The sequence below is a fragment of the Melanerpes formicivorus genome, unplaced genomic scaffold, assembly GCF_026170545.1.
Source record: "Melanerpes formicivorus ecotype bairdi unplaced genomic scaffold, bMelFor1.0.p_v2 SCAF_48, whole genome shotgun sequence".
NCBI classification, from domain to species: domain Eukaryota; kingdom Metazoa; phylum Chordata; class Aves; order Piciformes; family Picidae; genus Melanerpes; species Melanerpes formicivorus.
Window position 1 is genome coordinate 576,368 of NW_027142400.1, and position 16,789 is coordinate 593,156.

At 46.0% G+C, this 16,789-nt stretch overlaps 1 protein-coding gene across 3 annotated transcripts in view; it reads right to left on the minus strand.

Annotated features, from left to right (window-relative positions):
• Nucleotides 1-16,789, minus strand: part of CCDC85C (coiled-coil domain containing 85C) — a 112,977-nt gene that overhangs the window by 5,026 nt on the left and 91,162 nt on the right. For 2 of the 3 annotated variants that reach the window (XM_068160093.1, XM_068160092.1), the window contains exons 4-5: nucleotides 8,550-8,645; nucleotides 424-522 (exon numbers count right to left, since the gene is read on the minus strand). In XM_068160093.1, coding sequence (XP_068016194.1) covers nucleotides 424-522; nucleotides 8,550-8,645 — 195 coding nt within the window. The remainder of the gene's footprint in view (nucleotides 1-423; nucleotides 523-8,549; nucleotides 8,646-16,789) is intronic. The other variant, XM_068160094.1, reaches the window with a different exon arrangement.

A 16,789-nucleotide genomic window follows, 5' to 3' on the forward strand; every position in this document is an offset into this window, starting at 1 on the left:
ATGAATATTCTCCCTTTAGCATTACCTAATGGTTAGGCTCAAACCCATTAAAGCTGTACAAACCCATTTATGCCTTAAAGACAGCAACTAGTTGATAGCCCAAAACCGAGGGCTATAAGAACACAGCTGGACTCAACTGCTAACAGGACTCTCTGTGCTAGGAGAAGCCCTTTGTACAGCTTTGATCAGATAAACTACCTGCTCTGCACTCTTGAAGGTGGCAGAGTAGGAAGTACCTGCTGAGCAAAGGCAGTGAATGAGGCACTGGGGTTACTGACACTGAAAGCAGTGGTCAGCAGAGGCTCCACTCCTCTCTCATGCCTGTGGATCTCACATCAATAAGAGTTTGTACACAGCAGGCCCTGGCTACTCTAACAAAAGACCATGAAAGCTACCCCTAGAGTTACTGAGAGGATTTCTTACATTGCACATTTCACGAACAATTGCCTTCTCCTTTTCACTCAGGTCTTCCTCATAGTTGTCTTGCATTTGCCTGTCCAAATTTTCATGGACCTCAAGGACCTACAAAAAACAATATTTTAAAAGCATTATGATCCTCAAATAGTTAAGTATCCCTAAAAGCTTCATTAGTGAGTATTTATGCTGGCAGGGTTCACAAAACCCTGAGAGTCAGAGCACTGCAAAGGGCAGAGTAACAGTAAGTTGTGTGCCTCCATCCTCTCCCTTCCATGGCAATGGCCTGCCTCTGTTCTACTGCCTGCACGGTATGGCTGCAGCCACAGCCCTAGGGGACCATGTGATAATTGGCAGTGAGCTGCCCATGCCCACAAACACATCTCTTTCAGAAAGGCTGTTCCAAGGCAGCAAACCTAAGGCAACCCCCCAGCAATTCATGCTCTCCCTGTTCCCTTCTTTCACTGGAGCAGAGCTTCCCTAGTCCCTTCTACTAGTTCAAGTCATGGGACAACTGTGGTCAGCCCAGGCTAGCCACAGGTCTCTCAGGGTTTTAGCCATCAGGAAAAGAAGCAAACAGAGGTTTGTACCACTGAAAAGCAGAGTATTACCTACTGTGCAGCTTAAACGTGTGATCTCCAATCAGCCATGAACTTTCAGATCTTAAACAGACATCACCAATTTCACTTACCTTTTGGCTGAAATTGCTCTTAACCCATTTAGTATCTGAAGTGAACCCCTTGGAGGCCCACAATGACAGGGAGCAAGAGACAGCCTGTTAGCACAAAGCCCAGGGACTCAGAGATCTCCATTTGATTCCCAGTTCTTAACCACTCCCTTTTTGAGTTGGATGCAGCCAAGCTGCAAAAGGGATACAGTATCACAGTATCACTAAGGTTGGAAGAGGCCTTGAGGATCATCGAGTTCAACCTGTCACCACAGACCTCATGACTAGACCATGGCACCAAGTGCCACGTCCAATCTCCTCTTGAACACCTCCAGGGATGGTGACTCCACCACCTCCCTGGGCAGCCCATTCCAATGATCAATGACTCTCTCGGTGAAGAACTTTCTCCTCACCTCGAGCCTAAACTTCCCCTGGCGCAGCTTGAGACTGTGTCCTCTTGTTCTGGTGCTGGTTGCCTGGGAGAAGACACCAACCCCTTCCCGACTACAACCACCTTTCAGGTAGTTGTAGAGGGCAATGAGGTCACCCCTGAGCCTCCTCCTCTCCAGGCTAAACAATCCCAGCTCCCTCAGCCTCTCCTCATAGGGCTTGTGCTCAAGGCCTCTCCCCAGCCTTGTTGCCCTTCTCTGGACACGTTCAAGTGTTTCGATGTCCTTCTTAAACTGAGGGGCCCAGAACTGGACACCGGACTCAAGGTGCAGCCTAACCAATGCAGAGTACAGGGGCACAATGACTTCCCTGCTCCTGGTGGCCACACTATTCCTAATGCAGGCCAGGATGCCATTGGCCCTCTTGGCCACCTGGGCACACTGCTGGCTCATATTCAGGCGGCTGTCAATCAGCACCCCCAGGTCCCTCTCTGTTTGGGAGCTCTCCAGCCACCCTAACCCCAGCCTGTAGCTCTGCATGGGGTTGCCGTGGCCAAAGTGCAGCACCCAGCACTTGGACTTGTTGAATGCCATCCCATTGGACTCCGTCTATTTGTCCAGTCGGTCGAGGTCCCTCTGCAGAGCCCTTCTGCCCTCTAACTGACCAACATCTGCTCCTAACTTGGATGGAGGGAAAAAAAACACAGTATTGCCTTCCAGGACCCATGTGCTGACAGCAGTCCTCTGAAAGCACCATGCCCACCGAGCAGTGAGTGGTATGGCGAATCTAGGTCACCCTCTCTCTCCTTGTGCCACAGACAACCTCTGAAGATGGAGATAATCACCTCAACTCCCTGAGCTTGACTTTAATCTGTCAGCACTGTTTCCACCCACAGTGCAAGCTCCATAAAGGTAAGGGAATAGGTGGCCTTCAGCTGGAGCTGGCACCCAACTCCCACTGCTGGCATGCACACCCATGCCAGGACTGCAGCCACAGCTGCAGGGTGACATTTACTGACTGTTCATGAGTTCAGTTGGTAGAAACACTGATGAATCTGGGTCATGCCCACAAAGTGCTGGCACCAGCCCTGTCAGGTCATCCACCAGCAGCTCCATTTTGCTGTTCATCCTCTCATGTCCGGCCACAGGCAGCAGGCCTAGGTACATGCTTGCAGCAACCCTGCCTGCAGGAAGCTCTGGAGGAGTGAGACACTGCCTTCCCTTTCCCTCCTGCTCATCAGTGTGGGGCTTTTCCAACAATAATAATGGGAACAAAGCACTGCAAAATCAAGAGACGTGGCTGCAAAGACATAGGATCAGTGTGAAAGGGGTAGGGGGGAAGGATTTGAGGCTTTGCAGCTTGGACAGCATCTCCAGCAGGTCCTCCCAGATCTGGGAAGAAGTAGGTTTCCTTGCAGAGACAGAGGTTACAGCTCCAACACTGATACCCCCAGACCTAACACAATCCGTGCTCATGTTCACAGGCCTCCTGGATGCTGCTTAGCCTGGTGGCTAGGCCACACCTGCATATTTGCCTTGGGAAGACAAGTAAGTTCGCTGTGAAATTAGCTTGGGACACTGCAAAAACAGTGGACACATCCTGCCTGTTACTTTTTTTCTTAGATTTCAGGTTCACAATATTTGGAAAGGGGAAAAAAATCCTGATTTTTAACCTCTTAAAATGCTCTCCAAGTGCTGATCCCCAGGCCACACACCTGGTAATATGCAGCACATCTGTGTGGTTACTCTGCACTCCCATCTGCCACCCACGCCCTGCACCTCTGCAGCTGGGAGGCAGCCCTGGCCCCTCCATGTCCCACCTGAGCACACACCATCCCAGCCACCCCTGCAGAGCACCTCTGAGGAGGCAGTGCCTGGCTACAGCCAGATGGTTCCTCGAGCACAGAGAGGAGGCTTCTTGGGACTAAAGGCAGCCTTTGCATCCTGTTGGAAACACACTGACCCACAGAATGCCCCTACAGCACATCTATCTGCATGCTTTCAGATAGCTCCTCTGGATGGGCATGCATGAGTTGGGCACACCACAGCATAGGACTTCCTAGAGATTTTGCCACTGCATGTGCGCTGACCTACATACCTCATCCAGGGCTGTGCCACTGATGAGCAAAGAGGTAAGCTCAGTGTGTAGGGTCAAAGTCTCTGGAATCACCCAGTGCCATCAAATAGCACATGGTCTTCCTCACCACGATGCACAGCACTGGCTGCTCTACAGAGCAGAATACCAGGGTAGATTATACTCTGGTGTGCTCGGCACAGCAATCCTGCTGTACTGGAACTGCATTATGGACAAAAATAAGTCATTCTCCTAGGGCCCTTAACCTACTTCTAAAACACACCAGCTAGTTTAACCAACATACCTAGGACCAATCTTTGCACAAAGAATTATCCACATCCATTGTGAGAGGAGAGGAAGGGCAAGAGGGATGCAAAAAGCGTGTGCGTGCTGACAAAGGGAGCATCTATTTTTTGCTAAAGAGGATGGAATTAATTATTGATCCAGTTGGACTCGCACATCAAACTCGCTCGTCTGGAGTCAGCGTGCCTCCAATGCTCAGCTGCACAGGCAGCAGCCTGCAGGATCACAGCCCTGTGCAGAGCATCAGCACTGCCTGGCTGGCAGCTAAGCACCGTCCATGTCCACAGGACAAGTGTCAAGGACAACCATGGCTTAGATGAGTTAAAGATCACATCGGCTCCAGTGTCTGCTTCCACCAGCCATAAATCTTGCAGGTACAAGAGACCAGCAGACAAAAATAAACTGTTTTTCTACAACTTATACTTCAACTAAAAGGGCATTCCCTTGTGCAGGTGTGGAAGGTGGCACTGCCCATTTCTTTCAGTGGAAATGTCTTTTAATGGTGCAAACCAGGCAGAGCTGGAGCTGAAATCTGATCAGAGGGAAGCTACAGTTGTATTTTTATTTCTGAACAACTTAAGATTCATCTACCCTGATAGGTTGGACTCGATGATCTCAAAGGTCTTTTTCAACCTGGTCTATTCTATTCTATTTTAGTCTATGCTATTCTATTCTATTCTATTCATCCTACTTTCCAGATCCACTCCATGTCTGGATAGGCACTTTGTAAACACATGTTAGCATCTTGGGTATGGGGAAAAGGGATTCAGAGGGGTAAAATTCAGCAACCAATCCTGGAAAATCATGCTGACAAAAAATACATTCTGAAGAGTGAATCATCTCCTGAAGAAAGACAGGAAGGCCTCTTAGTGCTGACCCAGCCCCAGCCATTCTCACATCCCGCCAGGCGCCACCTCAGCCATTTAGAGGGACCAGGTTAATGTTCCTCAGATTACACCACCTGGGACTATGGATGTGCCTTCACAGAAATTATCTATGGCTCAGCTGAAGTTTAAGGACTGTGGATTCAGTGTGGATCTAAGAAATTGGGGTACATCTTCCTGTAATTTCTGCCATAATCCAACCCAGGAGTTAACAGAAAACAAAGCGTACCCCAGGCTCCAAGGGGTTCGTGATGTCCCCTCCTTTTTGCTCTTCATGAAGCTGCACCAACAGCACTGGGCCCTCTGCAGACACACTGGCACTGTGTGATCTCCCTGGGTAAAACACCATCTGGCAAGGGCTCTGTTTAGTCACAGGGCAATTCTACATGCAGGGAAATGGTGCTGGACCAGGTAATGTTGCTTCTCTGCCTGAGGATGCCACCACCTGAAAATAACCTGCACTTCACTCTTAATGAGCATGCTGGCTTTGTCCCTGCCAATACATAAATTGTGAGGAACATCTTGGCTATGTTCATTTCTCTTTCATGACTGCACTGACATCTGAGGCCAAGGCAGTGTCAGCTCAAAGTTAACTGGTCCATCACATCTACCACTTGTGGACCGACCCTGCAAGGCTGAGTCAATATGGATGTGTATCTGAAAAAACACTAAACCTTTGGAAGGAGAAGTAAAAGTTGGGATAAGCATTTTTGTGCATTTTGAAGGACGCTTTCTGAAGGGTGCCTCACACATTTTATTGATTTGTAAGTCAGCTGGACATAGCACTGGGGAACATGGCAACCCACTTCAAAGGAACAGTCTATATGCCCTGCTAGGACTTCTTCCTAGCTTTGACAGGGCCAAATCCTGCCTTATCCAATATCAGTGAGAATGACTGATCACCTGCTTGTTGACACTGTCCACATGGGAGAGGCCAAGCTGCTCCTGATGCTGGGGAATTCGGGTTATAGACTAAATGTTATATTCTCATACATTTGCCTCCTCCTCAGCTCCCCATGACTTTAACAGGTTTGCTCAGTTCCTAAGCAAAGTGCTTTGATGTTCAGTGAGATACTGAGCTGTAGCATATGTACCTTTTATTCTCGTTAGCAAAAACAGCTGTTAGGAGTGCCAACCTGTCATCTTTTTCCTTATTTAGAAAGTGCAAATAAACCAAAACTATTTCAGAAGCAAAAATAAAGAAAATCCCTAAATGTGCTCAAGGAAGAACTTACTCTGCTAAATGCTTCAGTCACATAGCAAGTGTTCAGCTGTCAGAAAAAGCCAAGGAAAAAGCCTAGGGGACATTACACAGAGGGATGCAGATGGAGGCAATCCAGAAGCCCTGCCTGCAGAATTGTACAGAGTGTATAGCCCCTCAGTGACCTTTGTTTGGGCACAGAGCTGCATCCTTGCAGTCACACAGCTTCTGGACAGACTTGCATTCAAGCAGTTTGCAAGACAAGTGAAGCCAACTTCCAATTGACCTTGCCTTTTGTTGCGGTAAGGAGCTAGCCTGCTACAGCCAGAATGGCTCCTAGACACAGCCAACAAGGGATTTTGGTAATATCTGTTATGGCATATCCGAAGTGCAACATCTCATTTGCAGGCTGTTATTTTCTTCCCACTAAAGGGAAGGTCATGAGCTGTGTCACAGGTGGTGAGGGTCTAAGCTAGTAACTGCATCCAGTTTCCTAGATGCAAGGACTGGCACTGGCAAAGTGGCCCAGTTCTGCAGCATGCACATAAGCTCTACTCCATATGCTACAGCATGCCACGGCCAAAGTTTAAGATCCACAGCTGGAGACCAATGGCCACGATTTCACTATGCCACAAGAAAGGAAGAGGAGGAGGAGGAGAGATTGCAACCATCACCAGTTTCCTCAGTCTTTTCAATTTCTGGCTGATCCTTGGAAATGGGCCAGAGGATGGAAAAATAAACACCTTCTCATCCCTCCCTGCCACACTTGCCTACAAGACGATTTCCTCCTTGCTTCAAATGTGAGAATATTTTTAACCCTAAGTGTGTCAGCAGGACACGTCGTGTGAGAATATTTATGCCCGTGAGATGTGGCTGCTATGACACCTGCTTCCTGACGCCAACAATGGCATTTTCTAAGGATTTTGTCTGGGTTTTACCATGCCAGCCAAATAATTAAACTGCAGAGAAGAATTTCTTCCAACCCTCCCGAGTGATCAACAAAGCTCTGAAGTAGAGGATTAGCAATAATAATGATACATGTGCAAACAACCAGCCATCTAACTTCCTTTCAACTCCCTTATACGCATCATTGTGCCAGATCTCCCAGATTTAATTTCTAGTTTACATGAATCTTGATAAATTTTCCAATCCTTTCATAAGCTTATCAAACTGTGTCTTGAAACCATTTCTGTTTCTTGTCCTTACTAAGAAATTCCGTCCCATAATCCCTAAAGCAAATAGGAACCTAATTTCCCCCCAGAATGTGTTCATAATCAACTCATAGCTATTTGATCTTCTAACTTTAAAACATTATAAACTCTGCTTAATATCGTCCCTCACCACTACCTCACACCAAATGCAAGGAAAAGGAGGAGCAGAAAGGTATGAACCTTGCAGTTTGGGAAGAAAAAGCCAACAGTGGGAATCAGGACTGCATGAGGGCTTGGATAATCTTAAATGCAAGTGAAGGTGGATTAGTATGATGTGTCAGAAAAGCAAAGGTATCCCAGCAATTTGCAGCATTCTGCAGGGCATCAGATTAGCAGATTCATACACATATGTACACAGGAGAAATGTCACCCACAAGTAGAATGCAACATAGTACAGGATGGAGCACAACCACTTTCTAATAGCACAGAAATATTCATAACTAGCAAAGAAGAAACTCATCTGGAAAACACAGGGCAAATTGATGTAGGCAAGTGAACTGCCAAAATCTGCAGTCAGAGTTCCCTTGGGAACTAGGAAAACTCCATTAAAGGCATTTTTTAATCCCTGATAGTACTGAACATCCTTCTTTTAGGACCCAGTAAGAGTTCTATGGTCTGGGTGTATGCCACAGGTAGGACGGAAAAAGAAGATTTTGGGCTTGAAGGGTCAATTCAAAACTGATTATATAAAATCATATATTCCAACCAGAGCCTAATTTAGTTAGAGACTTTCCAACCATTCCTATGGTACCTTGGAAAGGGTTTGTGCTTTTGTGTCTTTCAGATACTCAGAAGTAACTTGCTTAACTAGTTAAACATGTAACACCAGGGTACTGCACATTTCCTGCTAATGGATGGTCACTAGGACTTAAGAACTGCTGTGGAATCACATTTCAAGTTTTCTCCTTTAATTGAGCTAGCAATGCCCCATGGTTTCTATCACCAATGGTTCTGACTTTAATCCTCACTGCTGACATATCTACACAGGTATGACGACATAGTTTGCTGCATCTTTACATTAAATGAAGTCTTTATCCTTTGAAGACTGCTGCAGGATTTTCAATAACAAAACAGGAAATGCAGGCTTTGTGCCCCCTTTTAAAACAGCTTTTTGATCCCTGCCCTCACCCCAGACACCCAGTTTATGCAGGACTGATGAACAGAAAGGGTAACTGACACCTTCAGCTTTTGTTGGAGGATTCTCACTCAAAACTATCTTGCTTAACTCCATAACTACTTGAAGCAATGAGTATCCATCATGACACAGGTTCTGGTTATTTGACTGAGTACTGACTTTCTAGTTGTGTTTCCAAGAGAAGAGCAAGCACCAAGCTCTGTGCTTTGGTGTCTGCTGTACCGTGCTGCACCACACTGCACAGCCACATGGAGATCTGTGGCATCCTTACCTTCATAGCATGCACAACAGCCTCTGGTTTTTGACCAACAGGGACATACCCTGCTGCAGGAGAAGATGCAAGATCAGATGTCATGCGAGCTGGTCCCTGTTGAAAGAAGATATGGTTTGGTTTGCTTCGGGTGATTTAAACAAAAGGGAAGAAAATATCCAGAAAATTTGAGCATTAGCTTCTCTAAAATTCAATCCTCTTCAGCCAGCTGCAAAGACAAAAGACACTACAACCCCTTCCTCACAAGACACTTGATTTAATGCCATTTAAGCCTACCATCACTCAGTTTAGATGTACTCTGGGAGCAGATCACCCTGGTTTAAAGGTGAATTGATTCCAGAAACATTGGGGGTTTTGAGGATAATTTTGTACAAGGACAAGATCAAACATTTCTCATCCTTCTAGCCAAGGGAACAATGCAAACAAGAGTATTTTCCAGTATAAAGTGGTTATTTCTAAGAAGCTGCATTAATGAAAGAAACATTTGGCATAATTTCATTGCTTTTCTGGCAACATTTTCAAATAGACATCAAGTACCAATCTTCAGCTACAGAGAAAATTGTGAAAGCAACCTTAAAACAAGCAGATGTCCAAACCTAATGTTGGCTTGGTTTGTTCTCAAAATGCTGGCCAGCCCTCCTGCATGAAGGATCCCATTGGGAAGGATGCTGAAATTACATTTTACAAAAGGTTTCTACTGTCCAAAGAGCCTTGTAAGCACTTTTCATAGAGCTCTCCTTTTTCAGAGGCATCGCACTTGGATTATGAGAGACACATTATTCAGTGAGATGCACCCTGCCTGTCCCTAATATTTTTGCACTGGTTTGTAGCGGTAGGAGAAACCAACAATGAAACCATTGACTAAACTTGCATTCAGTCTTCATATCCTTCAGGAAATACAAAGAAGGATTATACTGAGGGGCCCTCTGAAAGCAAATTAGGATGGCAGAGTGGCATGTAGCACCATCACAGGAATGCTTTCACATACAATACATGAGGCACTCCATGCTCATCTTTTTCTCGTTTAAAAACGCAGCATGTTTTATACTTCACCTCATTGCTTTACCTTCTAGGCCAAGGCCAGCAAGCTAGTCATGCCAGAAATGAGGACCAGAGCAGGGGCACTTCATCACCTCTCATTCTTTCAAATGTTTTAAGTTGTGGGGGCCTTTTTACTAATAAAATTGTTCCTGTGCATACATTAAAGAAAGAGATGGGCCAATTCATTAGGCTACAGAAAAATATACCAGCATGAAATGGCTGGAGTCTTTCATGCCTATGCTACTGAGCTGTGCTTAATCCATGTCATGATCAACGGCAATTTACTCATAATAGAGACCTTCATGAACTAACTTGCTGGTGATATAAATACTTCTGAGAGGCAAGCATCTCAGAAAAAGGAAAATTAGACTTAACTCCAGAATAACTCTCCAAGGAGATTTAACAGTCTGTCAAAGACAAAGAAACACTTGCAGGCTGGGCATGGCTCTGGACCAGCAGGGGGCCACCTTAGGACATGTCCTCAGCCATCCTGTACATAATGCCAACGAAGAAGCTGGGGAGAGAGCGACAGAGACTGGGTCCAGCCAGTCTACAGCTAAGACTTAAGACTGCAAAACAGGTTACAAATTTCTCACAGGGCTGGTAAATGCAACAGTCCTTCCAGAAGCAGTCTCCCACAGAGGTGAATGACACCAGTATATGCATATTTCCTCCGCCCTCAGCACAAAAACTGTCTTCTTTGCATAAATGACCAAGATCATGACAACTGAAAGCAAAATATTCAGGTGTTTGTGGCTATGAACCATAATTGGTATTGATCTTCCCCCACAGCTTTCTTTAGAAGTAACACAGGTAATCATACATTCCTTCTGAGTTGAGAGTAATCTCACAAAGTAAAAGGAATTCTTCTGGACCTTGCTGCTGGCAGCATTTTACATACAGTTTTCTGACCAAACTAGAGTAGATTATGAGGTCTCCTGTATGACAGACAGCAACAGCTTCTTCTCAAGAAGACTGAAATCACTGATGAGCTGCAAAGCATTTCCATGATCATAATCACTCTAAAAATTATTACAGAATGAGAGAAATGTTTTCTAAAGAGCTTGATCATACTTAACTAACCACCATACTGGCAAGACACAAGCAATCTTGCAATCCCAGTGCATACTGGATATATTGTATCACACACACAACACAAACCCCAAACATTCAAAGGGTCATCTTCTCAGACTAGCGGCTGAAATTCAGCAAGGGCAATCAATGGAGCTCCACCTGAACAAAGGTAGAGAATTTGAGTGAAGAAGACAAAATAATATTAAAGAATGAGGAGTACAGCAAAGCAGATAGACTCAAAACTTGCTGTCACAGTCTCAGTAACAGATGACTTCATTTCTAAAATAAGCATGATCTTTGATCCTCAGCTTGGAAGCCAAAAGCCCCAGCCAACTGAAACAGATGTCCAAACTGCTGAGTGCAATTGTCAGCAGTGGTGAGAGCGCTCAGTGACCACGCTGCTGGCCTGCTGTGCCCCAAGCCACAGAGACCTCCCCACCACGTGAGACTGCTACCACAAAAGGCCAAACACACATGTGAAGAAAGTGGGGGAGCAAGCAATGACCTCACCACCATCCCTGCTCTTTGCAACTCATTCAAGGAGTAAAAATACCCACACTGCTAAGGGTGGCTTAATATTTATCATTACATTTACCCCTTTTTGTGTGGCTGCCCCCTTAGAAAAGACTTTTTCCAGGCACAAAGAGTCAGAGTTTTATAAAAGGGGGGGAGTCCTTCACTTACACCAATTTCAGTGTGATTCACTTTAAACAAAAAAAAAAAAAAAAAGGAGAAAAAGAAAAGTTTCAGCTGAGCCTCCTATCAGCTTCCTGCACAGAGGTATACATAAAGGAAGCCAGAAAAGCAGAGAGCGTAGTCCTCACAGAAAGAAATTACAACATATCCAGCAGGATGTGTAGCCAGCCTTTGGAGGATGGAGGAGAGCTAAATGGGCAGAGTTCATCGAGAGTGTTAGCTGAAGGGAAGGAAATGGAAAGAACTGGAGATAAGGTCAAGGTTGCTAAACTGGAAAATTGCCAACAGTGGGACAGAAGGAAAGGAATGGTAAAAAAGAGGAGGATGTGCATTTTACCCAGCAGGAAGCCAGTCAAGATGAAATGCCAGGGAGAGGGAACCAGCAACAGGAGACTGGAAGAAGGGCAGGAGGGAGGGGGAAATCTCAGGAAGTCAGGGTTAAGGGAGTAGCTGAAATTGCACAGATGGAGGAGATTCCTCATGCCTAAAAAAAAAATCTGGATTTGGAAATGTGGGTACAAATTGCCACAGCTGCACCCAAGCACTCTCACTGAGCTACTCTGAGGACCTCCAACACTGCAGAAATCATAGAATCACTCCCATTCCCTCCCTGTAGCTAACATTTTCACATCCACAGCAACATCCAGGCATTAGCACCCTGATAGACAATAACAGCAAGATCAGTCTGGTTACATCCTAAAACACAGAAAACGTCCATATAGGCAAAAAGCAACACAGTGTTCCGAGGCATGCATCATTCTCAATTTCCTCTCCCTGTCTGGTTTTGTCAGACATGCACTCTCTGTATTAGATAGACATCTGGCTTTCCCCCTTGCTAGGTTTCCATAGTGTTAGGTAGCTCAGAGATGGTTCACTCTTCCCCTTCAGATGCGTGGCTGAGGTGTCACACAATCAAATAAATAAATGGTGCTAAAAGACAGCTTAGAAGTCACCAAAAAGCATGCCATTACAAAGATATGGAGAGCATTTCTCAGTAACAGTGGGTATGCTTTAGAAACCAAGAACCACCTCTCGGAGAGGTTTTGGGGTGGAAAATTAAAAAATTAACAAAGCAATTAAGATAAACAATTTCTCCTTGATTCTTCCAGGGATCGGAAAAAGACATGAGACCTTTGTCCTGACATCTTAATGCTCAATTATATTCTGTCTTTTAATGATATCCTTTCCTACCTCAGCTCTGAGAACACTATTCCTGATCTGTAGAGGAGAACGTCATGCTGATTTTACTTCACCTAAGTCACAGCCTAGGCACTGAGGGTGCTTCAGACCAGTGTAGAGCATGCAAGCAAGCATTAATATTTCTGAACCTCACATCCTCCTTGCCTTCTATTATTTTTTTCTACCATTTCAAAAAACAAGCAAACATTTAGGATTCAAACCTGATGAAATAAACCACACTTTTCTAATGGCATACCTCAGACAACATTAAAGCTAAACTGCATCATATCAGACACCGTGAGGTTTTTATTGCTGAGACAGAACAAGGAAAATTACATTATAGACAGGCACTGCCAGACAACTCATAATAAAATTCCCAGGCACATCTATTTATCTCACAGCGGTTTTGTTTGCAGGCTGCTCACCCAACTTTGAAATATACTTGGGCCCTTCCTTAACATCCATCAGCATCCAGGCTTTTTACATCAGCAAAAGGGCCTGCACCACTCTGTAAAGTAGGAATGGATAACCACGAGGCAGTGACATGGCCATGTGGAAAGCCGGTGGCAGAGTTGGGCACTAACATGGAAAGGTGCCGTGTCTGACTGCAAACCCCAAACCTGGTGTACTGCAGGTTTTGGTTTTGTGAATGGTGCTTGCGGCCACAAAGTTGAGAAAGTGCCTAGAGCAGCTCCAGTCAGAGACAGTGCTGGGGTCAGATGGGGAAAATCAGTGGCAAAAACATGGACTGAGAGCATAGGGCCACTCTGGCACAGGAGAAGCATCCCTAGGCCATCGCAGGGAAAGCACAGCAGCCCCAAAGCACGGTGTGCCCATAAAAATGTAGCACATGCAGCACCCAAGAACAAGCACTGGGCTCATGTAGGCAGGCAGTCAGTCCATCCAGAAAGAGAACTCTCCTTTTACACAGAAACCCCCAGGAGATAACATGCACACACACACTCACACAATCTCTTATTAACACCAGCCTGAAAAATTTCCTGGTCCCCACAAAGGCAAATCCAATCACTTCCCCATTCTGCTGCAGGGGCCACACTTCATGTCCTCTGCTGCCTGGCAGCTGCAGGAGGGTTAAAGGCTGAAACAAAGCGATGGTGCCGCGTGGTGCTGAATGATTCCCTCTCTTTCTTCCAAGTCCCTTTCCTGCCTGCTGCCTCTCCTCATGCCCATGGCATCTCTGCTATTTCCACCACACGTGGTGCTCCTGAAGGTGTCTGGCTCCTCTCACAGCCTGCAGGGACCTGAAGGCAACCTGGCAGCAGCCCCAGGGCTATTCACCTACTTCAAGATTTGCTGGAGGCACAAAGAACTGAGCGACTAGCACCAGCTCCTCTGCAAACCACATGGTGCAAAGTGCAGCCTTTTTGTCATCCTGCTGCAGGCAGTGCCAGACCACTTGTGCCTGGATGTGGAGCATCCCCACCAGATCCAGGGTGCACCCAGGTCTCTTATGCATTCATTCTGCCCAGCAGATGATCCAAAGTGATGATGACACTTGGGTTTTGTTATTCTGTGTCTACTGTGCAGAAAGCCTGCCAGCAACCCAATCAAAACAAAACACTCACTCCCTGCCGGTGCACTTAAATGGCTACACAGCACTATGTTCCCGAAGTCACAGCGGGCTGCCTCACAGCTGAGAGTGCTTGACACCCTGCCACCAGGCACAGGAGAAGGAACACATGGGAGATCCCACAGGCAGACATCATCTCTCCAGCATGAAACAGGTCCCAGCCACTGGCAGGAGCTGAGTGCAGCAGCCATCACTACCCTGTATTAGCATTTTCCCTATCAAATCAAGGGACTTTATTGCAGATACTAATCTTCTTTGGCATTACTTAATTTGCTGCCTTTAATCATAGAGAGCAGCTGTCATGTAAACATTCAAATCCATGAATTAACCACTATGTCCACATGGGAGCCAGGCAGAGCCCATCTGTATGGCTCAGCCATTACCTCCTGCATCTTCACAGCCTCTCCTGCATTCACAGATATCTACTTAAGTAATAAAAATGGCTTCCATGGCACTTTTGATGAATTGATTTTGATTAAGTCTTTATCCATGAGTGTAGCAATAGGACAAGGGGTAACAGTTTCAAACTGAAAGAGGATAGAGTCAGATTAAATATCAGGAAGAAATTATTTACTGTGAGTGTGGTGAGACACTAGAAGAGGTTATCCAGAGCAATTGTGTATGCTCCTTTCCTGGAATTGCTCAAGGCAAGACTGGGCACAGCTTTTAGTGACCTGCCTAGTGGAAAGTGTCCCTGCCCACAGCAAGGGGGGGTTAGAACTATTGGGACTAGATGATCTTTAAGGTCCCTTCCAGCACAAACCATTCAATGATTCTAGAATAAAGAAACAATGCAACTGTTTCATTGCTTTCTCAACCTAAACATCAAGAACACCAGAAAGAAGAACAGTTCTGCCTGGCAGGTATGACAAGGCATTGGCTGTAGGGGCTGTGCTAGGGCATCAAAGTAAAGGAAGAATTTCAGGGACTGCCTCAGACAGAGTAAACAGTCAGGACATTGTTTGCAACTGGATCTCAACTCTTCCCAGCACTGCATTAATGGTGGATTGCAGCTCCAGCCCGGGGAAACTCCGGCACATGCAAAGCCAGTGAGCTAGCTTTCTCCAGCAGAATGGGACAGGAGAGCAGCTGCTGTTTGGGTTGGTAACTGTGCTGTTCCAGTCAGAATCCCAGCATGCTGTTAAAAAGTCCCACTGACAGCTTCCCCCTCAAACTGTGAGACTATTACCAGCATGCTTGTTTCTTTGGCTTCTGTTCCAAGGCTGCATCCTTTATTAGAATAAACCTTTATTAGAATAAACGAAACCAGGTTGGAAGAGACCTTCAAGATCATCGTGTCCAACCCATCAACCAATCCAACCCACCCAAACAGCTAACCCATGGCACCAAGCACCCCATCAAGTCTCCTTCTGAACACCTTCAATGACGGCGACTCCACCACCTCCCCGGGCAACCCATTCCATAGCGCAATCACTCTTTCTGTATAGAACTTCTTCCTAACATCCAACCTGAACCTCCCCTGGCGCAGCTTGAGACTGTGTCCTCTTGTATGCCTGACATACTCTGAGCAGTTTCAGCCTGGACTACCAGATACAAGCATACAAGAAGGAAGTCTGACTACTGCGGACAGAATGAGCCCACACTGTATTCATAGACGTGCACTAATTCCAGCTGACTCACAGGGGCACTATCAGCATGAGTGTCTTGAGAGGTGCTAGTTTTTTTAATAAAGGAACATCAAGCACATTTGATTTCAGAAGGAAACAGCAGGTATTTTAAAAACTTTTCTGACTTTAAAGCAAATCTGATTTGGGGATGGCCCAGGTGAAAGCCTCTGGGTGAGCAGAGGATGCACAGAGATGCAGGAGGATATCTGTGCACATCTGCTCTGCTCCTTCAGTCTCCAGGCTGCACTGGCCTCACCTGCAAAGCTGCCTCCCCCAAGGCCTGGGGCAAAGCAAGGGTCTGTTGTATCCCTGTCTCTCCCCAGATCCATTGCTAGCCCTGCTATAAGCACACTCAACAAGTGAGCATGTGAGCCCACAGCAGATCCTCAAAGTAGATGAATTTTTCTCACCTCCTGCAGTTACCTGTTAAAGGTAGATTATGGATGCAGCCTGTCAGTGCCTCTTTTACCCAACAAATGCAAAAACTTTGTCATTGCCAAAGTTTGTGCTGGTTGGCTGCCATGGGGTAAAAAGTCACCTGCAGCTCAGAGCTATTGCTGTAACTGCTGATGAAGGGCAGCTGCCTTCAAAAATACATGGTCTTGTTCTCAGCTGCTGACAATACACTCTGAAGCTTCACAATAGCACTCCCTCGGCTGCAAGTATCGACAAACCTTTCATTTTACTTTCCCTGCTGCAGCAGCAAAACAACTGCCTTGAATTTCTCCCTTTGTCTCAACAGCATCCTAGTGGTACCAGAACTGCCAGAGGAAGGAACTGCTTTCTGCTGTGTGCCTTGATCATTGTTTCTCTCTGGCTAAAAATGGACCATGGCCATCACTGCTGCTGGAGGAAAATGAGAAACAGGCCTAGGGTTATTCTCCAACACACACCAGTAGTGCTCTGCTCAAATGACAGCTGTGAGGATGGGACACAGAGGTGGGAGAAGGTGAGGAACTATTGGGACACTGCAGAGGATGGGCTTGGTGAAGTGGCAGAAGCAGCTGAAGGCATTTTGAGAGGCCATGATG